The sequence below is a fragment of the Erythrolamprus reginae genome, chromosome 9 (assembly GCF_031021105.1).
Source record: "Erythrolamprus reginae isolate rEryReg1 chromosome 9, rEryReg1.hap1, whole genome shotgun sequence".
NCBI lineage: Eukaryota > Metazoa > Chordata > Lepidosauria > Squamata > Dipsadidae > Erythrolamprus > Erythrolamprus reginae.
The window spans coordinates 1,589,332-1,614,700 of NC_091958.1; the positions used below are offsets into that span (position 1 = coordinate 1,589,332).

General features: G+C 41.5%; 1 protein-coding gene across 2 annotated transcripts in view; it reads right to left on the reverse strand.

Moving 5' to 3' along the window:
• BANP (BTG3 associated nuclear protein) overlaps positions 1-25,369 on the reverse strand; it is a 124,277-nt gene that overhangs the window by 27,116 nt on the left and 71,792 nt on the right. The window contains exons 9-11 of one of the 2 annotated variants that reach the window (XM_070761832.1): positions 23,688-23,818; positions 19,741-19,803; positions 16,359-16,403 (exon numbers count right to left, since the gene is read on the reverse strand). In XM_070761832.1, coding sequence (XP_070617933.1) covers positions 16,359-16,403; positions 19,741-19,803; positions 23,688-23,818 — 239 coding nt within the window. Of the gene's footprint in view, positions 1-16,358; positions 16,404-19,740; positions 19,813-23,687; positions 23,819-25,369 lie in introns of both variants that reach the window. The other variant, XM_070761831.1, reaches the window with a different exon arrangement.

Sequence of the window (25,369 nt, forward strand, 5' to 3'; positions counted from 1 at the left end):
GGCCTCTTAGGAACCTGGAGAGGTCAATCGTGGAGAGTCTAAGGGAGAAATGTTGGGGGTTAGGGGTTGACACAATTGAGTCCGGTAATGAATTCCACGCTTCGACAACTCGATTGTTGAAATCATATTTTTTACAGTCAAGTTTCGAGCGGTTTAGACTATCCACTGTTGACCTCTCCCAATGTCTTAGAGGTCAGTAAGGGGCATGCATAAGTGCACCAGCGTGCCTTCCGTTCCCTGTCCTAATGTTTCCCTCTGAGTAGTACCCATCTCATGTATAGAACACTCACAACAGAATGCCCTACGCAACTAGACTCACAATCCTTGGTTTAGAAAGCTTAGAACTACTTTGCCTTAAACACGACCTAAGCACAGCCCATAAAATCCTCTGCTACAATGTCCTTCCTGTCAACGACTACTTCGGCTTCAACCACAACAGCACACGAGCGCACAACAGATACAAACTCAAAGTAAACTGCTCCAAGCAGGAAATACGACTTTAGTAACCGAGTAGTTGATGCATGGAACTCACTGCCAGTCTCTGTAGTTTCATCACCAAACCCCCAAAACTTTACCCTTAGACTGACCACTGTTGACCTCTCCCGATTCCTAAGAGGTCAGTAAGGGGCGTGCATAGGTGCACCAGCGTGCTTTCCATCCTCTGTCCTAATGTTTCTCTTTTACTAGTATCATGTATATAAATATTATGATATCTCTGTATACCACCACTCTGTACATGACAAAACAAACAAACAAACAAATAAAAATAAATATAGCCTCCCCCTGATCTTTCCTATCAACCATGTTCTGTATAGTCTGGAGGACAGAAGGAAAAGAGGGGACATGATTGAAACATTTAAATATGTGAAAGGGTTCAATAAGGTTCAGGAGGGAAGTGTTTTTAATAGGAAAGTGAACACAAGAACAAGGGGACACAATCTGAAGTTAGTTGGGGGAAAGATCAAAAGCAACCTGAGAAAATATTATTTGACTGAAAGAGTCGTAGATCCTTGGAACAAACTTCCAGCAGACGAGGTAGATAAATCCACAGGAACTGAATTGAAACATGCCTGGGATATGTCCATCCTAAGATAAAATACAGGAAATAGTATAAGGGCAGACTAGATGGACCATGAGGTCTTTTTCTGCCGTCAGTCTTCTATGTTTCTTATATGTGGATAATCCACTATTTCTCCAGAGGCCACAATGACGTGTTTTAACACTGGAGTAGGGAAGTCAAGGGCCACATCACTGTCTTCTCGGCCAGGAGCGGGAAGCATTTTTATCCTGAATTAATCCGAGTGGGGAGGGGTTTTCGAGAGCCTGAGTCATGCCCACATCTGTGGGGAAATTCCTGCCTGTGTGGCTAGGAGTCTCTGCCAGCATGGCACCGTTTGAAATGGCTGGTTTCTCTTTTCTGCCGCAGTGGTACGAAAATAGGCCATGCCACCCACTTGGCTGCCGGATCCCACCAAGCGTTGGCCTTATTCGGGCGACATGGAATCCCAGTCTCATAGGATTAGCAGCCGCCCTAGAGAAACGCTCGGGAAGCAAAACGGCATCTGGGAAGACAGAACAAAGCCCGGTGGACTGGAAAGAAGTATTTCAACCACCAAAGGAACCCTGCAGGCTGGAAGAAGATGCCCAAACTGACAGGTGTGTGTCCAGGGAGAGCAACTTTTCCTCCCTGGGGTTCTATTCTCCCTCTGGCTCAGCCCTGATCCTCCTCGAAAGGTTTTCTGGTCTTAGGACCTCTTAACAATGGCTTCTTGGGTGAACACCCAGGGACTGCTAATAAAACACGCTGTAGAAACGGCTTATTTGCAAAGTACAAATATTAGCACAACTTCAGTGCTGCAACCCTGACCTCGAAAAAATATTGTTTTAAAGGAAATGTTTGAATTTCCACAGGCCCAGTTGCTACTACAGCCTGAGATGCGAGGCTTACGGCCGGCTTCCAAGAGAGATCGTTGGCTGGACTCTGGCAGCCCCAGCCGTGTGGAAGGGGGCAAGAGAGGGGCGGTGAAGAGAACCCTCACTTTAACGGCCCAAATGTTCTCTTGCCCCACAACCATGAGCAAATACACACAAGCACACAAGATCACGTGAAGCGTTAATACGGGTTGATATTCCTGGAGGGGTCTGTAATATGGTAAATGATTTAGCTTTACTAGATAAATGGTCAAAGCAATGGAAACTGCAGTTTAATGTTTCCAAATGTAAAATAATGCACTTGGGGAAAAGGAATCCTCAATCTGAGTATTGCATTGGCAGTTCTGTGTTAGCAAAAACTTCAGAAGAGAAGGATTTAGGGGTGGTGATTTCTGACAGTCTCAAAATGGGTGAGCAGTGTGGTCGTGGCGGTAGGAAAAGCAAGTAGGATGCTTGGCTGCATAGCTAGAGGTATAACAAGCAGGAAGAGGGAGATTGTGATCCCCTTACATAGAGCGCTGGTGAGACCACATTTGGAATACTGTGTTCAGTTCTGGAGACCTCACCTACAAAAAGATATTGACAAAATTGAAGGGGTCCAAAGACGGGCTACAAGAATGGTGGAAGGTCTTAAGCATAAAACGTATCAGGAAAGACTTCATGAACTCAATCTGTATAGTCTGGAGGACAAAAGGAAAAGGGGGGGACATGATCGAAACATTTAAATATATTAAAGGGTTAAATAAGGTCCAGGAGGGAAGTGTTTTTAATAGGAAAGTGAACACAAGAACAAGGGGACACAATCTGAAGTTAGTTGGGGGAATGATCAAAGGCAACATGAGAAAATATTATTTTACTGAAAGAGTAGTAGATCCTTGGAACAAACTTCCAGCAGACGTGGTTGGTAAATCCACAGTAACTGAATTTAAACATGCCTGGGATAAACATATATCCATCCTAAGATAAAATACAGGAAATAGTATAAGGGCAGACTAGATGGACCAGGAGGTCTTTTTCTGCCATCAGTCTTCTATGTTTCTATGTTTCTAATACCCCTTTACCTGCACCCCAATGTTAAATCACAGCAACTGCATAGTCATAACAAGAGCATTCGTTTTTCTTTAAAAGTCAGCTTATGGTTTTTAAAAAAGCCAACTTTTGAAATACCAAATAAAACATGAAGCTGCCCCTTCCATTCAGCAAAAACCCAGCTGGATCTCAGATTGTCATCAAAAAAGTATTTCACAGCCAGGCAGCCAAGGAAGAGTTTGCCACTGGAGGATAATTTTTAGGATCCTGCAATGGGTAACAGCTTTAGAAAAACAATCTGCGAAGGAATAAAATGCTCAGATTGAAGACCACAGATCTTTTAAAGCAACAGTTTGCTTTCCCCCCAAACGTAAGGCAAACAACTGCCTTCCATGAATATCTGGTGCGTAAGGGTCCAGGAGACGGGCCTTTTCTGCTTTGCCCCCCCCCCCTCTGGAATATCCCCCCCACTGGAGGTGAACTCTTCCCCGACCTTGCAGAAAACCTGAAAATCTGGCTCTGCCTCCTGGCTTCGGGTCTACTACAATGGGAGCTGGCTGGTGGGGTTGACTAGACCTTGCTCCAAGGCTGCCCAACGTCTTGGCTTTGAGTTTTTCTATTTTCCAAATTTTAACGTCTTTGAATTATTATATTATATTATATTATATTATATTATATTATATTATATTATATTATATTATATTATATTATATTATATTATATTATATTATATTATATTATATTAATTTTTTATTAATCAGATTTGTATGCCGCCCCTCTCCGCAGACTCGGGGCGGCTCACAGCAATAATAATACAATGTAAACAAATCTAATATTTAAGTTAATTTAAAACCCCAATTTAAAAACCAATCATACATACTGACATACCATGCATAAATTTCATAAGCCTAGGGGGAGGGAAAGTCTCTATTATATTATATTATATTATATTATATTATATTATATTATATTATATTATATTATATTGTATTATATTGTATTATATTGTATTATATTGTATTATATTGTATTATATTGTATTATATTGTATTGTATTGTACTGTACTGTATTGTATTGTATTATACTGTATTATATTATATTATACTATACTATATTATATTATATTATATTATTATAATATTGCCATATCAGTGCATAAAATAAATAAACAAACTGTCTGGAGCAATGGAGGGTTATCATAGAAGATTAGCATAGAAGCTTATTGCATTACAATGTTCTACTTTGCCATTGAAGAATGCTAACAGTTGAGCTCAGGTCAATATGCCACAGCTGTGAGAGAGGCAAAGGAATACAAATGACAGCGCTTCCACTCCAATTTTTGTAAACAGAGGCTTCATCCCAAACGTAATTCTGGCCCCAAAGGTGCTTGGTTTTTGTTTATTAAACTTTTGTAGTTTATGACAGGAAGCCTCAAGAAAAAGGCCCCCATTTCCTTCCAAAGTTTGCCAACAGAATCCTCCCTGAAATGCATCCAAGACAAATTTGTTTTATTTCAAGGCAACATCTAAACAGCACTACAAATGAAGGCTTGGTCTTGCTACACCGAGAGCCGCATTGGAGCAACATGTAAACTTTCGCAGCACCCCAGATAAAATATTCAGGATTCCGAATGTAAAAGTGTGGCTCAACTTGTTTGCTTCACTTTTTTTCATAGATAAAACGATGGAAATTCTGGTAGCGTAGGGAAAATGCTCTCAAGCAGCCAAGCACACACTTGGTGCGCGGAGGACCCTGGGTCAACCCAAGTATATGCAGCAAAAAGGATCGGGCAAGAGAGTTGGAAAATCTGTGCCGGACCTGTAAAAGCCATCGCCAGTCCAAAGGGGGGGAAAAATGTTTTCAGGATGGAACCCTAAGCTAAATGGAGAAATAATCCGAAGAACCCGTGTCTTCAGCAAAGCTTATCTATTCCTGCCCACTTTCCATTTCTGATGTCTACCAAGGTATATCGCAACCTTAGAAACTTTAAAATGGGTGGACTTCAACTCCCAGAATTCCCCAGCCAGGCTCCCCTCTGTCCTGATTCACACGATGTATTTGGTGGTGAGTGGACAATGAAATGAGGTTACGGTTGGCTTCATACAGGCCACATGCTATGCCGACCAGGAGAAGGAGCTCAAAGTGCCTACAGATTTTGGAAATCTTTACAAAGAACGATGCGGAAGAGAGGTGAAATTCTTCAAAGCTAGAAGAGTGGCTTCATGCCGTTCGAACTAGAACGAATGGCGCCTTTTTCCAAAAGGCGACTGGTTTTCCTTGGTTTTTCCCTTGGGAAACGTTTCGCTTCTCATTCAAGAAGCTTCTTCAGTTCAATTACAATTCAATTGTACTACAGGCCTGTCACAAATTGTCCAACTTTTATTTTAATGCTTTTTTGTATGTGTCTTGTTGTTTGTGTTTTGTGTGTTACAAATAAAGTTTATTTTTATATGTATATATATAAAGAAGGTCAAGGAAATGGAGCCCCTCCCTTATGAAACCAGGTTGCAACGCCTTGGTCTCTTCAGCCTTGAAAGATGATGTTTAAGAGGGGACTTGATTGAAGTGTATAAAATCCTGCATGGGATAGAAAAGGTGGATAGAGAAAAAATCTTTTCTCTATCACACAACGCTAGGAAAAGGGGGCCCTCCCTAAAGCTCATAGGTAAGAAAGCGAGGACAAATAAAGGGAAATATTTCTTCACCCAGAGGGTCCTTGGTTGATGGGATTCCCTTCCAGAAGAGTTCAGCCTGGATAGCTTCAAGGCAGGATTAGACAGATTCATGGATGCCAAGAGTATTGGTGGTTATTGAAATGGATGTCCAAGTGCTGCCTCTATGTTGGTTGAAGCAGGCAGGGTTCCTTTGGGTCCCATTTGTTGGGGGTCCAGTGAAAGGGAGGGTCTTGCCTTCTCTTACTGCTCAAGATCCCCACGGACAATTGGGGGGCCACTGTGGGACACAGAATGCTGGACTAGATGGGCTTTGGCCTGATTCAGCAGGGCTCTTCTTAGGTTCTTATGTTCTATGTTCAAGGTTCTTCAGTTCTGGTGGACAATGGAAGGGTTTATATTCTTCACAGTCATTCTACTCTGAATGTTGGTGTTAGCTCTCTAAGCTTTGTTGAGGCCCCTTGCGGGTTTATCTGTATCCTCAGAGTCACCTGAATCGGAGTGTAAATGGATGAGGAACAGTTCGAACTGAAGAAGCTTCTTGGATGAGAAGTGAAAGGTTTTCAAGGGGAAAAAACCAAGAAAGTCCTGCTGCCTTTTAGGAGAAAGCACCTTTGGGACAACCATGGCCTGGAGGATTGAGAAGCTCCATAGACATTCTAATCAAACTGTTGCCCAATAGTCAACTAAACCATGACAGCAGTTTAACAAATAAGGGGCTGGAGATAAGCTGTCTCTTTGGGTTTTTGTTTTCCTCTTAATACGCAAATATTTTCAAAAGGTTATAGAAGCACTACGAGAGAGGAAGAGACATTAAAATGATTTATAAAAAGTTCATTATTAAGTGCATCATGTAGGAATGAAATGAGCAATGTTCTGCAAGGAAAAGAATTTGTCGCTTTGCCCTCTTTTGGCAGACAGATAATTTTAGAATGCATAATTTTTTTAAAAAAATAGAACAAATGAACAACAGTACATCAATTAATATAATCCTAGTATGTCTAGCTTGGCAAACAGCTGAAAACCGATGCCCATCTTTCCTCCCAAGACAAATGTGTTCTTCATTTGCAGAATGTTCTGTTATATTTTAATTAACAAGAAACCATTTCCCATGTCTCAAACAACCTCCCCTGCATTAAAAAAAAACATCCCAATTATTTGTGAGAAATATGATCCCTAGAGTTTCTTGGATGCTCAAATAGGTTTCGGGATTTGTCTGCTTTGGAAATTAAAAAGGTAAAATTAATTGGAATATGTATGCTTTTATTGGCTTTGAAGAAAACCCCAACAAGTTACTAGCCCCACAACCACTTGGGACTGTAACCACCATAACCTTGCATTATGAGTCAGACAGATATGCTGTCAGTACAAATCAGAGACTAATCATAGATAAATAAAAATGTCTCCCTTCCTTCTTCTATCCCTTCATATCTTTCCTTTTCGCTTTCCTTTTTTCCTTTCCTTCCTTCTCTCTTTCATTAATTCTTTTTCCTTCTTCTCATTTGTCTCTCCTTCCTTCCTTTCTTCCTTCCTTCCTTCCCTCCCTCCCTTCTTCCTTCCTTCCCTCCCTCCCTCCTTCCTTCCTTCCTTTTTCCACTGCTCTACTTGCTCCGATTGTTTCTTTCCAGGTGCTAATGATGTTCCCAGCTCTTACTGGCTTGCAAGCTCTTTCATTGTTACTCTCTCCAAATAAAGTTTTTTTTAAAGCCCTAACCAAGGGATAAAATAATGTGCTAGCCAGATGAATACCTGGTAAGCAGATTCTTTTCCTATTTTCCTCCCCAAAAACTAAGTGCGTCTTATACTCGAAAAATACGATATGTGCCTCTGCATCTTGGAAGCCGTCCCAACCCAAAATGTGCAACATGAGTACCATTTATGCTCATGCGCTGTCTCGTGTAGAAAAGGAGGAAAAGAGGCAGAACCACTAACAGTTTCATGGGAAAGCATCGAGTCAGCTACAAAGGTAGTTAAAAAGGGGAGGGGGAGATTGAGAAGTTGAGAGGTGTCAGTCTTTGGGGCAGAAGGAAGAGGAGTGCACCACATTATTGAAAAGTGTGTAGGGCAATGATCATCTGATCCTCACAAATGATTAACATTTCAGAGTGAGAGAATTCTGCCAGCACACACAAAAGATTACTTAGAGATTTCCCAAGAAAAATACAAACGGTCAAGTTTTTATTATAAGAGGGGAGTTTTTATTACACGCACACATTTGTAAAAAAAGAGAGGGCGCCCGGGCCGAGGAAAGCACTTTGGAAAGCAAGGAAAATGATTTTCCATTCATTGAAAAGATTATTGTGCCTTATCACATCTCACCTTATTAGTTCCACAGCAATATTAAAACAAGGTTTGAGCAAATAAAGAATGGAATGCACTTCGTGTAGAGGAGAGATTCTTCAAAGTACTCTTAATATGCCTGGTTGTGTGAAGCTGATTTCTATGGACATCCTCTCAACACAATGCCCCCAAAATGAACAAGTGAATGAACAAAGGATTGTCCCTTTCCAAAAAGTTATTCATTCTGCCATCCCAGAATACTCCATGGGCTTTGTCACTCAGGAGGCTCTCCCAATTAAGCCACCTGAAAGTTAGCAATAGCAGTAGCACTTATATACCACTTTATTATCTATCTATCTATCTATCTATCTATCTATCTATCTATCTATCTATCTATCTATCTATCTATCAATCTATTGGATTTGTATGCCGCCCCTCTCTGCAGACTCGGGGTGGCTAACAACAGTAATAAAACAGCATATAATAATAATCCAATACTAAAAACAGTTAAAAACCCATTATTATAAAAACCAATCATACATACAGACATACCATGCATAAAATTGTAAAGGCCTAGGGGGAAAGTGTATCTCAATTCCCCCATGCCTGGCGGCAGAGGTGGGTTTTAAGTAGCTTACGAAAGGCAAGGAGGGTGGGGGCAATTCTAATCTCGGGGGGGAGTTGGTTCCAGAGGGCTGGGGCCGCCACAGAGAAGGCTCTTCCCCTGGGCCCCGCCAAGCAACATTGTTTGGTTGACGGGACCTGGAGAAGACCCACTCTGTGGGACCTAACTGGTCGCTGGGATTCGTGCAGCAGAAGGCGGTCCCTGAGGTGCTTTCCAACAATGCTTTCCAACCGTCTCTAAGGGGTTTACAGAGCCAGCCTCTTGCCACCAACAATCTGAGTCCTCATTTGACCCACCTCGGAAGGATGGAAGGCTGAGTCAACCTTCAGCCTGGTGAGATTTGAACTGCCAAATGGCAGACAGCCGGCAGGCAGCAGAATTAGCCTGCAATGCTGCATTCGAGCCACTGCGCCATCACAGCTCATTAGTTAGATAGCATGGATGCTTTCTATGGAATTAGCTATGTGCCCAACGCAATAGAGGTTCTCCAGGGCACATGAAAGAACACAGAAGTTTTCTTGTTCATTAAAAACGCGTATATATCTTGTATACCTACATATTTCAAAAGAAATATGGAAGATTAGAGATCTGTGCCTTGGGGAGAAAAGATACTTTAGAAAAAAATATTTGAAGTGACACCATAATGAATTATGGCTTGGTTCTTGCCTTCATAGAGGCTTAAGGCTCGGTAACCTTTGAGGCATAAGACTTCATGAGTTAGAAAAAGTAGTAGCTATATTTTAACATCTTCCTGGCATCAAAAAATTGCCAAGAAATTAAAGTAGGAAGTTTATAGAGAAAGAATGAAAACAAAAATCATAGTTTCTCAAAACATGGCTCCATCATGTTTATTTAGGAGTATTAAAATGTAATTAAGATTTAAAATGTGCTTAAATGTGAATAAGATTATAATAGTAGCTGAGATTTTTCACTTTGTGAAAAGGTTTCAGTGGAAGAAAAAATAAATAAATACTTTATTGCCATTGTATGTACAGTATATACACAGTATACCCACGCAACAAAAATAAGCCGTAAGGACAATATGGTTGGTATTATAAAAACAGAAGGCAACTTTTGATACCTGGTAATGGAAGCATCTATTCCATCTTAAAAAAAATGCTCCCCTCTTTAATGAATTGTTCTATTGCTGTTGTGAGCTGCCCCAAGTATAAAAATCAAATAAATAAATAAGCATACAAATTAAATAAATAAATAAATAAATTTCAGCCCACTTCCCGCCTTCTGCGGCACGAACCCCAGCGACCAGTTAGGTCCCACAGAGTGGGTCTTCTCCGGGTCCTGTCAACTAAACAATGCCGCTTGGCGGGACCCAGGGGAAGAGCCTTCTCTGTGGCGGCCCCGGCTCTCTGGAACCAACTCCCCCCAGAGATTAGAATTGCCCCCACCCTCCTTGCCTTTCGTAAGCTACTTAAAACCCACCTCTGCCGCCAGGCATGGGGGAATTAAGATTCCTTTTCCCCCAAGGCCTTTACAATTTTATGCATGGTATGTCTGTATGTATGTTTGGTTTTTTATATTAAGGGGGTTTTAATTCGCTTTTAGTATTGGATTATTATTGTACACTGTTTTATGATTGCTGTTAGCTGCCCCGAGTCTTCGGAGAGGGGCGGCATATAAATCCACTAAATAATAATAATAATAATAATAATAATAATAATAATAATAATAATAATAATAATAGCACTCTCATTCATTTTTAGACTAATGACCATGTTGGTGGAGGCTGATGGGTCCAGACCAACCACATCTGCCAAGACCTGCTCGTAGTACTAGTGAGAATAATTTCTCTGCTTTGGCACTTCAAAAAAAAAAGGGGGGGGGAAGAAAAAGAAAAACTGTTGGATTTCCAGTGTGTAGAGTTTAGTGGTTCGCTTTGTTGTTCTTCTAACGATCTTGTTTGTTTCTGAGTCTCGATTATTTAAAGCAGATGTTCTGAAACAGAAGAAGTGTGCATAGCACAGCTGCTGCAGAAGTAGAACACAAAAGAAAGAGTTGCTTTCTCTCAGTGGTGTGGTAGGAAAAAAAACCCTTCTGAACGAATACACACTGTCCTTAAAATATGAATTAGCTTGCTCCGAAAGTGCAGAAGAGGTCCTGATTCCCTATGCCTCCCCTCAAAATTTCAAACAGGGTCCTCCTCATTGAAAGATTTCTTTCCAACAGTGTCCTCAGATGGACTTCACGTCTATATCATGCCCAAAGATTGGGTCTAGGGGCCTGAGATGAAACGTAAGAACAGGGTCAAGATATTATTTGTTCGTTTGTTTATTTGTTTATATTTCTATTTGTTTATATTCTACTTGCTGCTTATATCCTAAGATTTTTATTAATATTGCTTCTTCATTGCTTATTTGACCCCTATGACAATCATTAAGTGTTGTACCACATGATTCTTGACAAATGTATATTTTATTTTATGTACGCTGAGAGCATATGCACCAAGACAAATTCCTTGTGTGTCCAATCACACTTGGCCAATAAAATTCTATTCTATTCTATTCTATTCTATGCTGCCCTCCTTAAACGACTCCGATGTTTATTATTATTATTTAGAAACATAGAAGATTGACAGCAGAAAAAGACCTCCTGGTCCATCTAGTCTGCCCTTATACTATTTCCTGTATTTTATCTTAAAATGGATCTACGTTTATCCCAGGCATGTTTAAATTCAGTGACTGTGGATTTACTGACCACGTCTGCTGGAAGTTTGTTGTTTGTTATTAATTTGTTATTGTTATTATCATCATCATCTCTTTTATTATCATTATCTCTTTTATTCATTAAATATGAAACTCAAGTCTACTTAACATTTAAAAAATTGTCACAAATACCACTGACTGGTGCTAATGAACTCACTTAAGAATATTTTATATCAGTATCTTAGATTTGTTTAATATAATCCTTTGCACGAGTTATATTCTCATGTTTTACTACTCAATTTTAGCATATTATACTGCATTTTAACTTATTATTTATTCAAATTCCCTCTATTTTAGCCAATTTTATTGTATTTTAACCAGTCACAGTTTTATGACGACCGATGTGGTCCTTTTCCTCACTTTGATATGGTCGATTGACTAATCAAATAAAGTTGATATTGATTGATTGACTGGTGTTAATGATTGATACGGTTGTTGCCAGCATCCTAAGTATCAACCAAGCATCTTCTTTAAATGTACGATGTTCCAAGTAGCGCAGTTTCGTGCAGTTCTGCTGGTGTTATTGCAGGAAATCTCTCAGTGGTGTGGTAGGGGGGAAAAAACCCTTCCTAACGAATACACCTGGTCCTCAGAATATGAATTAGCTTACCCTGAAAGTGCAGAAGAGGTCCAGGGTTTGTCTTCCTGATTCCTGCAATTTCTTGATGTGTTTTGTGAAATTCTTGGACAAGGTACGAAGTGCCCCAATGACACTATTACTGGTTTGATCCATAGCCGTGTAATTTCAATGGCCAGGTCACGATATTTCATAATTTTATCCAGTTCTTTTTCTTCGAGCCTGCCATCTCCTGGTACAGCAATATCAATCAACTGTAGTCTTTGGCCTTTAACAACCCTGATATCTGGCGTGTTGTGTTCCAGAGGACGATCTGTCTGTATTCGAAAGTCCCACAAGATCTTCCCTGTCTCATGTTCAGTAACTTTTTCCACTTTTTGCTCCCATGACTTTTCAGATACAGGTACGTCATATTTTTTACATCATGACCAGTGGACTAATTTAGCAACACGATCGTGTCTAGCTTTGTAATCAGTGCGCGTGATTTTGCTGCACTCACATATTCAGTGCGAAACAGTTGCGAAGTCAGCAAATTGGATTATCGGTGGAAGTCCGATAAATAAATAAAATAAATAAATGTTTGTATCTTCGCTTCCATGGCATTAATTTGTATGGCTTGTTCTTGAGCCGTGAGTATTAAACCTTCCGTTTCTTTCTTGATGGGTCCCATTTGAAGCCATGCCCATGTAAGGTTGCCATCACATTTTCATTCAATTCTTCTTCTTCTTCTTCTTCTTCTTCTTCTTCTTCTTCTTCTTCTTCTTCTTCTTCTTCTTCTTCCTCTTCTTCTTCTTCTCCTTCTTCTCTTCCTCTTCTTTTCATCTTCTTCTTTTCTTCTTCTTCTTATCTTCTTCCTCTTCCTCTTCTTCTTCTCCCTCCTCTTTCTCTTCCTCTTCTTCTTCTCCCTCCTCTTCCTCTTCTTCTTCTATTATTATTATTATTATTATTATTATTATTATTATTATTATTATTATTCCAGTATCTTGATAGGAAACCAAACATACCCTGTCAGAGAAGAGAATGAAAGCCACTATATTTGCATCACCATTCTCTTAAAAACACGGTGAGCTGCAGATATATGCAATTCTTTTGCTTCATTGCCCTGTGAAGAAGGCATTTGGAATGGAATGACTGTTTTCTATGGGTTTTTGGGTTTTAAACTTTAAATTAATTTTTTGGATCTAAGATACTGTATATTGTTTATTGTATGTTGTAAGCCGCCCCGAGTCCTCGGAGAAGGGCGGCATGAAAGTCCAATTAATAAAATAAATAAATAAATTTGGATAAATTTATCTCTGCTGAATTTCCTTTGGGTGTTTGTTGGAACGAGTGCGTTCCACCACCAAGGCTGCCATCTTAAAAGATAGTGAAGCTTTACCAGTTTGGGAAACGGTTGCCTACACACGACCAAAACGTGGGATCTGTAAGAGGACACCCTTTTTTAGGACATAAAAACAGAATGACGTATTCCTATAATTCTTGGACGTTGTCCCCCTGAACGCTCACGGCAAGAATCTTCCCTATACAGGTCCCTCCAAGTTCATTACTTGTAAGTGGTTTTTAAGCTGCAAAGCCTTGTAACTTAACACTTCTCAGAAAGCCCTTGTATGTTTTGAGTGTCTTACACGACCAGAGGTCAAGATTACCTCACTGGACAAGAAGGGGGAGCCGAGGGCTGCAGCTGAGTAGACCCTTCTAATGAGATCCTCTCTGGTTGAAGAGGTTTGGGGTGGAGTGTACTGATCTTGAATTAAATAAGGATAGAGTAAACACAGGGTGTCCATGTGCCAAGCATTCTACATTCATCTATCATTGGGGCTTTTTGCAACAAAAAAAATCCCTGTAGGATGTTCGATTTAAATCTGACAGCCCTACGCCATTGCATAAACAGAAGAATAAAACAGATATTTGCGCCTGGAAAGCAATTTCAATTAGGGAAAGAAAAGAAAAGAAATCTGATTGCTTTTTTTTTCTTTCTTTTTGAACCCAAAAACTATTCTGAGTCCATGCACTACTTAAACCTTTATCAGCCCTTCGCATCAGCTAAATCTGTTTTTTAAAAAACCCTGCTAATGCTGGAATGCAGGATGGCAACAAGCCCGTGACTTTAGGTCATGCCAGATCTCAACCGGACTTCAGTCAATGTGATCGATTCTGACAATGCTAATAAAAGGTGATATACTAGCTGGAAGGAAGGACGCGGATCCATGTCACGGAAAACTCGTATTGAAGTCGGGTTGGAGGGAGATTTCCCATGAAAAATTGGGCCTCTGCAGAAACAGGCACGTTTGCCTCTTGGCACCAGCTAATTAGGGATAAACACACGTTAAAATGATTTGGGCAGTGATGGGGGATATCAGGAATCTTTCGGGGATCCCTTGGGGCAATTATGTGGGTTATTTTTCCCTAAAACGTACAGATTGTCTTGTAACCAGAAGTGGACAGGGGTCGAGAAGAACACACGGCAGGTGATCCTTGACTTACGACCACAACTGAGCCCAGAATTTCTGTCGCTAAGTGAGAAATTTGTTAAGCGAGTTTTGCCCCATTTTACGACTTTTCTTGCAACAGCTGTTGAGCGATTCCTTGCAGTTGTTCAGTTAGTAACATGGTCGTTAAATGAACCTGGGTTTCCCATTGACTCTGCTTGTCAGAAGGTGACACACACACACACCCGGGGGACATTGTGACTGTCATAAATCCTGCATTCAGTTTTCGTGGCCACAATGCAAAAAGGATGTTGAGACTCTAGAAAAAATGCAGAGAAGAGCAACAAAGAGGATCAGGGGACTGGAGACTAAAACATATGAAGAACGGTTGCAGGAACTGGGCATGGCTAGTTGAATGAAAAGAAGGACCAGGGGAGACATAATAGTAGTGTTCCAGTATCTCAGGGGTTGCCACAAAGAAGAAGGAGTCAACCTATTCTCCAAAGCACCTGAGAGTAGAACAAGAAGCAACGGGTGGAAACTAAACAAGAAGAGAAGCAACTTAGAACTAAGGAGAAATTTCCTGACAGTCAGAACAATTAACCAGTGGAACAGCTTGTCTCCAGAAGTTGTGAATGCCCCAACAGTGGAAATTTTCAAGAGGATGCTGGATAACCATCTGCCTGAAGAAGTGGAGGGTTTCCTGCCTAAGCATGGGGTTGGACTAGAAGACCTCCAAGGTCCCGTTACATCATAACAGATGTAAGATCTTAAGGCGAGAGGGGAGAAAAGAAACATCGCCGGACGGTCATTGGCAAAAGGGTGAATTCCCCACCCCCAGATGCCATCGGCCATCAGGACAGAGTTGATGTTACAATGAAACCCAAAGGCGAACTGCTTTTAAAGCAAAAGTCCACATCCATCCTGCAAGAGTGGCGGTCTGAGCATAAGCCAAGGGTCTCCCAATTCGCCATCTGAACCATATCATCACCTGAAGAAGGATTTAGAGAAGGATTTAGGGGTCGGGATTTCTGACAGTCTCCAAATGGGTGATCTGTGCGGTCAGGCGGGAGGGAAAGCAAGTAGAACGCTTGGCTGCATAGCTAGAGGTATAACAAGCAGGAAGAGGGAGATTGTGATCCTGCTATATAGAGCGCTGGTGAGACCCCATTTGGAATAATACTGCGTTCAGTTCTGGAGACCTCACCTACAAAAAGATATTGATAAAATTGAACGGGTCCAAAGACGGTCTACAAGAATGGTGGAAGGTCTTAAGCATCACACTGATGAGGAAAGACTTCATGAACTCCATCTGTATAGTCTGGAGGACAGGAGGAAAAGGGGGGACACGATCAAAACATTTCAATAGGTTAAAGGGTTAAATAAGGTTCAGGAGGGAAGTGTTTTTAATAGGAAAGTGAACACAAGAACAAGAGGGCACAATCTGAGGTGAGGTGGGGGAAAGATCAGAAGTAACCTGAGAAAATATTATTTGACTGAAAGAGTAGTAGATGCTTGGAACAAACTTCTAGCAGAGGTGGTTGGTAAATCCAGTGACTGAATTTAAACATGCTTGAGAAAAACATAGATCCATCCTAAGATAAAGTACAGGAAATAGTATAAGGGCAGACTAGATGGACCAGGAGGCCTTTTTCTGCCCTCCATCTTCTATGTTCCTATGTGCCTATGAGAGAAAGTGTGCACAGTCCCTGGGAGGTGGTAGAAAACGTCTCTTTCTCACAAGGATGAAGTCAAGAGGGCCTGTTATCTGCAAACATCTCCATGTCTGCACATTTCTGGACCACATGTGTCCAGGCCGACAGTGTCGGAGAAGAGAAGAGCAATTTAGCACAGTGACAAGGGAACCAAAGCTCAATGAAATTGAAGATAAACACACACAAGGATATTAGATAAGCGCATTTGCCAGAAAATCAGCTGAACTCATAACTCTTCCCAAAAATAACAACCACCAAAAAAAGAACCCAAAAAACTTTTCTATTCTGCTGAGCTTTAGGAAATTGCAAGAATCAGATGGTTCACATTAACCAACAACAGCAGAGACGCAACGTTAAAAACAGAGCCGGATTCCCTACCTGTCCGTCTTGCCCAACGTGAACCTGGTGGATCTGCAAGTTACCCTGCGAAGGAAAGAAACGTGTTTATTTCTTTTAATGCAACTGAAGAAGCTTCCCGGATGAGAAGTGAAAGGCCTTCGAGGAAAATCAAGAAAGTCCGGTTGCCTTTTGAAAAACCACCTTTGGGACAACCAGGACTGAGAATGTACCGTAGATACAGTGATACCTCATCTTACAAACGCCTCATCATACAAACTTTTCAAGATACAAACCCGGGGTTTAAGATTTTTTTGTCTCTTCTTACAAACTATTTTCACCTTACAAACCCACCACCGCCGCTGGGATGCCCCACCTCCGGACTTCCATTGCCAACGAAGCACCTGTTTTTGCGCTGCTGGGATTCCCCTGAGGTTCCCCACCTCTGGACTTCCGTGTTTTGTGATGCTGCAGGGGAATCCCAGCAGTGCAAAAACGGGTGCTTCACTGGCAACTGAAGTCCGGCGGTGGGGTTTCCCAGAGAGGGGAGCTTCAGTGAAATCGCAGCATCGCAAAAACACAAAGGTCCGGAGGTGTGGTTTTCAGGACTTTGGTGTTTTTGCGATGCTGCGATTTCATTGATGCTCCCTTCGCTGGGAAACCCCACCTTCGGACTTCCGTTGCCAGTGAAGCGCTCGTTTTTGTGATGCTGGGATTCTCCTGCAGCATCGCAAAAACACAGAAGTCTGGAGGTGGGGTTTCCCATGGAGGGGAGCCTCAGGGGAATCCCAGCAGCGCAAAAACAGGCGCTTCGGCTGGCAAAAGGGGTGAATTTTGGGCCTGCACGCATTAATCGCTTTTCCATTGATTCCTATGGGAAACATTGTTTCGTCTTACAAACTTTTCACCTTAAGAACTTCGTCCCGGAACCAATTAAGTTTGTAAGACGAGGTATCACTGTACTTATTTGATTCAAATTGTGTGGGTTTTTTTAACCCAAAACATAAAGGTTATGCTCCTATGAAGAAAATTATGCTTTTTGCAATGTTAATTAGAGCTGGGTTGGTGTATTCAATTCTCCTTTTTTCCTCTCTCTCTTTTTCTATGCCAAGACTTTTAGCAAGGAGAAAAAGGAGAGGACTTCTGCTTCCTTTGACATGAAAGGGCTCCTGGAGAAAAAAAAATTAAAACTTGCTATAAACAATAAACCAGACAAGCTTTTTAGCAATGCATCTGATGTGCAAATGTGGAGACATTCCTGAATTTAAAATCCTGCTCTGTCTAAAATTAGGAGAGCAACAGGGTGTCCTTTTGGCCCTGCCCGAATCCAACTTTCTGAACGCAACCTTTAATGCTGGTATTTCCATTGACAGCTTTTTTTCCTTTTATCACAATCAAACTCAGAGGCAAACAAAAACTCCATTAAACAAGGACAAAGGTATCCATTTCCAAATATTTTGAGGGTTGCGGCCAATCTTGGAGAAGTTTGTGAGTCTAGAAGTATGAAGGAAGCATGGGGGGGAAAACCTGTTTCATTTGTAACTAGTAATATCTCTCTGAAACCTGAATAATAGGAAGATTAATTTCATATAAAGATATTCACACCGAGGATGCAGAAGGAAGTTATAAGGGAATCCAATTTTCATATTTGCTTTAAACATCAGGCTGTCAACAACTGCTTTGGCTCCATCCAAGAGACTATAAATTGGAATTAGCTCCTATCCAGATGTTATCTATCTAACTGGATAAAAGATGGACCTGATCCTGCTTCCCTTCACATCCAAGGTTCCTCCCTCTGAAGTCATACGGGTGTGCAAACACAACCGTTTCTTCCTGCAATCTGCATTCCTTAACACCTTTCCTGGACACCAGGAGATTCTCACGCACTCTGCTTAGTTTGTTTGCAACCTCAGGCAGATTTTGAAATTGAGTGGCATGAATTCCTGTTCTTACTCTTTAAGCAAAACACACAGATTAGCCTCCAGAGAGAAATGCAGTCCTCAATTTACAACTACAATTGAGATTGAAATTTTAGTTTCACTGCACTCATAAATTAGGGTACCACAAGACCAGACTCAATTTTATGACCGTTTTACCACGTTCGTCAATCGGGCTAAACAAACCACATAGTTGTAAGTGCAAATCCATTTTATTCATGGGCTTTCATTTGTTGTTGTTCTTCTGCTGCACAGAGGCAGTTGCTGTCTATGTTTTTTTGCTGCAAAAGGGCCAAAACTATCGTAAAATGTGATGGCGTGAATGTGGGATGCTGCAACCGGTTGTAAATACAAACTGATTGACAAGTGCCCAAAAGGCAACCATAGGACTGTGGAGGGCGGTGTGGCAGTTGTAACCTCAAGGGCAGGTTGTTAGTTTTTGTGTCCGTCATAACTTCATACAGTCTTTAAGCTACCGGTTGCATGTTGGCAGAGATATTACATTTAAGCAGGAAAGCATGTCCCTGTTACACGTTATAAAATGCATACACCTCAAGAGATACCGTATTTTTCAGAGTATAAGATGCACCTTTTTCCTCCCTAAAAGAGGCTGATAATTTGGGTGTGTCTTATACTCTGAATGTAGCTTTTTGTTTTTCCCCATCCCTAACTAGCTGCTAACGATCTTCCCAGCTCTGACCTTGCAGGCTCTTTCATGGTTTCTCTCTGCGAAGAATGTTTTCCAAGCCCTAAGTCTTTGCAGGGCTCTTTCATTGCTCTAACTTGCTCCAAATAAGTTTCTTTCCAGCCCTAACCAGGTGCTAATATGTTCCCAGCTTTTATCAGCTTGCAAGCCCTAAGTCTTTGCAGGGTTTTTTCCATGGCCGAATGTGTCTTTCTAGTTACTAATAATGTTCCCAGTTCTTACAGGCTTGCAAGCTCTTTCATTGTTACTCTCTCTGAATAAAGTTTTTTAAAAGCCCTAACCAGGGGATAAAATAATATGCTGAATCTTACCAGACTAAGGACGCTAGCCAGATGAATACCTAGTAAGCAGATTGTTTTCCATATTTTCCTCCCCAAAAACTAAGGTGCGTCTTATACTCCAAAAAATACGGTACGCATGGATTTGTCTTTGACACACAGGCCACCATCCTACTCCAATTTACAATTAGCTAAGAACTGCAGAAGCATTTGTACCCTGGTACATTTTCTTCTGAAATGTCTTTGAATATTGGTAGCTTGGTTTGGTAGTTACGTTGTTGGTTTGAGCTCTGAACTTGGCAATTTGGTTGCAACCAAATTGCCAAGTTCGGAGCTCAAACCAACCACGCACCATTTTCTCCTCCCTATGTGGCTCAAGGGGAGAAGAATGCGGGCGCTGCTGTTCCTTAGAGCATTGCACATTCCACTTCATGCTCCTCGCCTTTTCTAGCCAGGTGGGAAGCAGAGTCTGCTCCTCCCAGGTAGCTCTGTGGCAGTCTCACCTCGCTGTCTTGCGTGATCTGCACCTGCTCTCCTTGTGGCACCTGTGCTATGTGGAGATGTCCCTGTGGGATCCATGAATTTAAAAAAAAAAGAAAGAAAGAAGAGACACAAGAAGCATTAGTCAAAACGTTAAGAGTGCTGCCAACTTAAAACAATATAAATATTTATTTTATTTTATTGGATTTGTATGCCGCCCCTCTCCGAGGACTCGGGGCGGCTCGCAGCATATACAGAAAAACAAGAATAATAGCAATCCAATTAATACATTAAAAACAATCTTTAAAATTCTAATTAAAAAGAAAAAAAGCATTAATATCATTCATGCAACAATCAAACTAAAGCATTCATTGGTCAGGGGGGAAGATCTAAGGAACTCCAGGCCTGGTGGCAAAGATGAGTTTTTAAATAAAGAGGGTGGGGGCAGTGCGAATCTCCGGGGGGAGCTGATTCCAGAGGGCCGGGGCCCCCACAGAGAAGGCTCTTCCCCTGGGTCCCATCAGCCAACATTGTTTGGTCGACGGGACCCTAAGGAGACCAACTCTGTGGGTCCTCACCGGTCGCTGGGATTCGTGGGGCAGAAGGCAGTCTCCGAGATAAATAAATAAATACTTTATTGTCATTGTATGTATATGCACAGTATACCCATGCAATGGAATTCCTATGACGCCAAAGACCAATCTCAACATACGTAACAATCCGAAAGAGCACGTTCAAGCCACCACAATTTTCCACCTGAACCATCCAACGTCCACACAACAGACCAAGCAGTATTGTCCAGCAGTTCACTGATGGTGAGCCCCTAGTACATTGCTAAGTGCAATTATAGCTCTGGGATGGAAACTGTTCTCTGCTGGGTGTGTACGGTTGTGGTTACATTTTTGAAAGGTGTGCAAAACCATTCAGGAGAGGGCGGTAGAGACTTTTGTAAAATAAACAAACTCTTCCACTCGGTTGGAGAAAACAATTCCCCCGAGGAAATATAAGCTTTTCTCTGCTAGGAATCACCCTTGGTTTGCAGCTGCTCCCAAGAGGAAAGTTCTGCCAACCGAGGAGAGCAGAGAATTGCGCCTGGAGGGTTTAATAAAAAGGACGTGATAGATCACTGCGTGCTACAACGGCTGCCTGATTGAAAAAGGAGGGGAAATGACCGAGGGAAGTCGGGGGGAAATTAGACCCAGGCTCTGATGGAGTTTACCTGCTGGCCCACAAGCTGCAATTTGGCTTCTTAAAATTCTTTTGGGCTCATTTTTGTGCTGCTGGGTAGGAGCCAAGATTAAATGCATCCACAAGGAATCAGTCAAAGACTTCCTTTTTCTCATAAAGCACTAAAAATTTCGCATGAATTTCAAAGAAATACTGATCCCCCTATTTTAAATAGTTTCATTTCCTTTGGAAGGAAACTGTCTATTTATAGTGGGGAAACAGCAGGACCAAATATCCAAACGACAATAGGCGCTGTATATAAAGTAAGGCCACGGAGCCAACCCTGGCTGGAATTATAAGCAGGTTGCCTTCCCTTCCAAACACCAAATCCTCATCAGCTTTTAGGGAATAGCTGGCACAATGGCCTGCTTTGGGTTTGTTTTAGTTTTTTTTAAAGGGATTATGCTGTTTGCAAATTAAGGGAATTCTTCCAGTGCAGCCAGAAAAGGCAAGTTCTTCTACCTATTTGTCCCTTCCCATCCCATAAACACATAATAAGTTCCACACACACAAGCTGAATTACCTGCAATTTAAAAGATGAAACATTAAATGGGAAAACGTAACACCCACACGACAAAAAAATGGTCCTAAATAGGAATTGCTGTGGAACAGCAGTGGAAAAAAGTCTGCCCAGATTGTCGGATGCGAGAAGCAAATAAATTTCATAAATAAATGAATGAATAGAGGAGTCATCATTGTCTCTTTACATGCTGGACTTTCAACTGTCTAGTTGGTTACTGGTTGTCTTGCCAACATCTGCATTTCTATGGGACACAGAACCCAAAATAGGCAGGTCTTTTCTTCTGGTTTCACCTGATCTATCACTAATGTTCTTAGTTCTTTCGTGGTGCTTCCTTTCCTCTCTCCACCCAAGGACGCTCTGGAAAGCTCTCTGTCTTCTCTACATAGATATGGAGCAGAAGCAAGACTGAAGTCGCTAGGAAGGTGTCTGACCCAGACTTTGAAGGGAAATGGGTTCAAAATGGGTACCTGGACAAGAAGCCTAGTTTGAGTTTGGCTGGTTGTCTTGAGCAGATAGAAAAGGTCTAAAAATCAAGTAATTTTCAAAAATTCATATGCACAAGTGGAGATATGGATGATTTATTCTGGTTTGAATTTTAAAACAAGCTGACTTTGTTTGCCTTTCCAGAACAAACATAGAAGTTCAAATGCAAGCGGTCCAGAGCTTTTGGATCATGGAGCCCAGTTCCAGCTTCTCCATGCTCCACCAGGGGAATCCTTTAAGAAAAGCCTGAGTAACCGCAGAAGTGCCACACTTTGTGTTTAAACTTCCTGCCTTCTGTATCTTTTTGGGGTCAAAGTGTTAACTTTACTTAAACTTTTTAAAGAAAAGAATGTAATGCCAATGTTTATAAACCGGGCTTATGTACACAAATTTAACCATATGCACATGGAAGACGTTCAGCTAACAGATGTCCCAAAAATTCTTCAGAAAGCACTTAGGAAAAACGAGGGCAAATGGATTGCTAGTATCGCTCGGGAGAGGCTTAGGTATAATCCATCAAGACTGCATCCTGCACGAAATGGGACAACGGGGAGCAACGGTCCATGTGACTGGAGAGCAGAGCTTCAATGATATGTTTTTACACGCCGCATACCCCACACGCAACATCAAGGACCACACCAGGAAAGCTGATTTTTCCAAAACACATATGGACGGGCCTTGATTACATTTTTATTTTATTATTTATTTATTTTATTATTAATCAGATTTGTATGCCGCCCCTCTCCGCAGACTCGGGGCGGCTCACAGCAATAATAATACAATGTAAACAAATCTAATATTTAAGTTAATTTAAAAACCCCAATTTAGAAACCAATCATACATACTAACATACCATGCATAAATTTTATAATCCTGGGGGGAAGGGAAAGTGTCAATTCCCCCATGCCTGACGGCAGAGGTGGGTTTTAAGGAGCTTACGAAAGGCTAGGAGGGTGGGGGCAACTCTGATATCTGGGGGGAGTTGGTTCCAAAGGGTCGGGGCCGCCACAGAGAAGGCTCTTCCCCTGGGTCCCGCCAAATGACATTGTTTAGTTGACGGGAACCGGAGAAGGCCAACTCAGTGGGACCTAACTGGTCGCTGGGATTCGTGCAGCAGAAGGCGGTCCCGGAGATATTCTGGTCCGGTGCCATGAAGGGCTTTATAGGTCATAACCAACACTTTGAATTGTGACCGGAAACTGATTGTCAACCAATGCAGACTGCGGAGTGTTGGTGTGACATGGGCGTATTTAGGAAAGCCCATGATTGCTCTCGCAGCTGCATTCTGCACGATCTGAAGTTTCCGAACACTCTTCAAAGGTAGCCCCATGTAGAGAGCATTACAGTAGTCAAGCCTTGAGGGGATGAGGGCTTGAGTGACTGTGAGCAGTGACTCCTGGTCCAAATAGGGCCGCAACTGGTGCACCAGGCGAACCTGGGCAAACGCCCCCCTCGCCACAGCTGAAAGATGGTTCTCTAATGTGAGCTGTGGATCGAGGAGGACGCCCAAGTTGCGGACCCTCTCTGAGGGGGTTAGTGATTCCCCCCCCCCCCAGGGTAATGGACGGACAGATGGAATTGTCCTTGGGAGGCAAAGCCCACAGCCACTCCGTCTTATCGGGGTTGAGTTTGAGTCAGGGAATCATATTTTGGGAAGGAAGGAAAAACCGAGTCCGAACTGCGTGCGTGAAAAGCAGTTGCAGAGCACTGAAGGGACGGTCAAGATTGAATACTTACTACTTGCACTTGTCCGTCCTCTCCTATCTGGTGAATCTGGACTTGCTGGGCATTGGCCAGAGCGTAATGAAGCGCCTGGGGTTGGTTGGCCTGAATTTCATTTGGGGTTGACACGGTGCCCTGCGTGCTCTCTGCAAAACAAAGTGACGTTCATCACAATCCTCTGACAACACTCAACACCCAGGTTACATTACTGAAACTTTTCCAGTATAAATTTTTTATTTTTCTCCACCGTGAAATAAAACAATGCATGGTTATAAACACAACAACAATGCTTAAAATCAATCATGTACAAACTTTTCTTTTCTCACCACTCGCTCCATGGAGGGTCTTATCTCTCTTCCCGTATAAAATTTCCTGTTAATTTTATACATTATTAGCAATTCTTCAAATTCTAAATTAAAATTTTTCCCTCTCCGTCTTACTACTAAAGGTTACAACAATGTAAAGAATAATAAAATCTTTTATCTAAATTTAATCTTATATCATATAGTTGATTAAAAGTTCTTTCTCTATATATGTATCTTTAGTAAAAGAAACTATTCATATTATGTAACCTACATCGTAAAATAAAGTTCTATAGGTTTAAATCTAAACAATAAGTAAATTTTGAGTTATATCATTATATAGTGCTACCACCATTTCTCATCTTTGCCATCTGGCTTGCAAAGCTTGAATCAAATTGACTTGTTTCTATTTTTCCAAAATTAGCCAATTACTAATACATACATAATGTATCCCTTAATTTTCTATCCCAGTGTTTCCCAACCTTGGCAACTTGAAGCTATCTGGACTTCAACTCCCAGAATTCCCCAGCCAGGGGAATTCTGGGAATTGAAGTCCAAATAGCTTCAAGTTGCCAAGGTTGGGAAACACTGTTCTATCCAATCATAAAACTTCCCCCAAATTTTATAATAATCAGAGTCTGGTTTATCTTTAAGTTTCAGAGTCAATCTAATCATCTCTGCACAATCCGTAATTTTTCTCAAAGCTTCCCTTTCCGTTGGTGTCCTATTTAATTTCCAACATTGTGTATATACAATCCTAGCTGCATTCCCCATTTCTGCAAATTGACGCATTCTGAGAGGAGAAAGTCTCTCCAGGATTGAGGAAGAGTAGGAGAGGATGGAGGGGCATAGAAAGTCATACGTGTTGCTGCGAAACAGAAGTGATCCATCGTTTATTATATTTAAAAAAGGGTGAACTTTTCTTTGGCTAGAAACATAGAAGACTGACGGCAGAAAAAGACCTCATGGTCCATCTAGTCTGCCCTTATACTATTTCCTGTATTTTATCTTAGGATGGATATATGTTTATCCCAGGCATGTTTAAATTCAGTTACTGTGGATTTACCAACCACGTCTGCTGGAAGTTTGTTCCAAGAATCTACTACTCTTTCAGTGAAATAATATTTTCTCACGTTGCTTTTGATCTTTCCCCCAACTAACTTCAGATTGTGCCTCCTTGTTCTTGTGTTCACTTTCCTATTAAAAACACTTCCCTCCTGGACCTTATTTAACCCTTAAACATATTTAAATGTTTCGATCATGTCCCCCCTTTTCCTTCTGTCCTCCAGACTATACAGATGGAGTTCATGAAGTCTTTCCCGATACGTTTTATGCTTAAGACCTTCCACCATTCTTGTAGCCTGTCTTTGGACCCCTTCAATTTTGTCAATATCT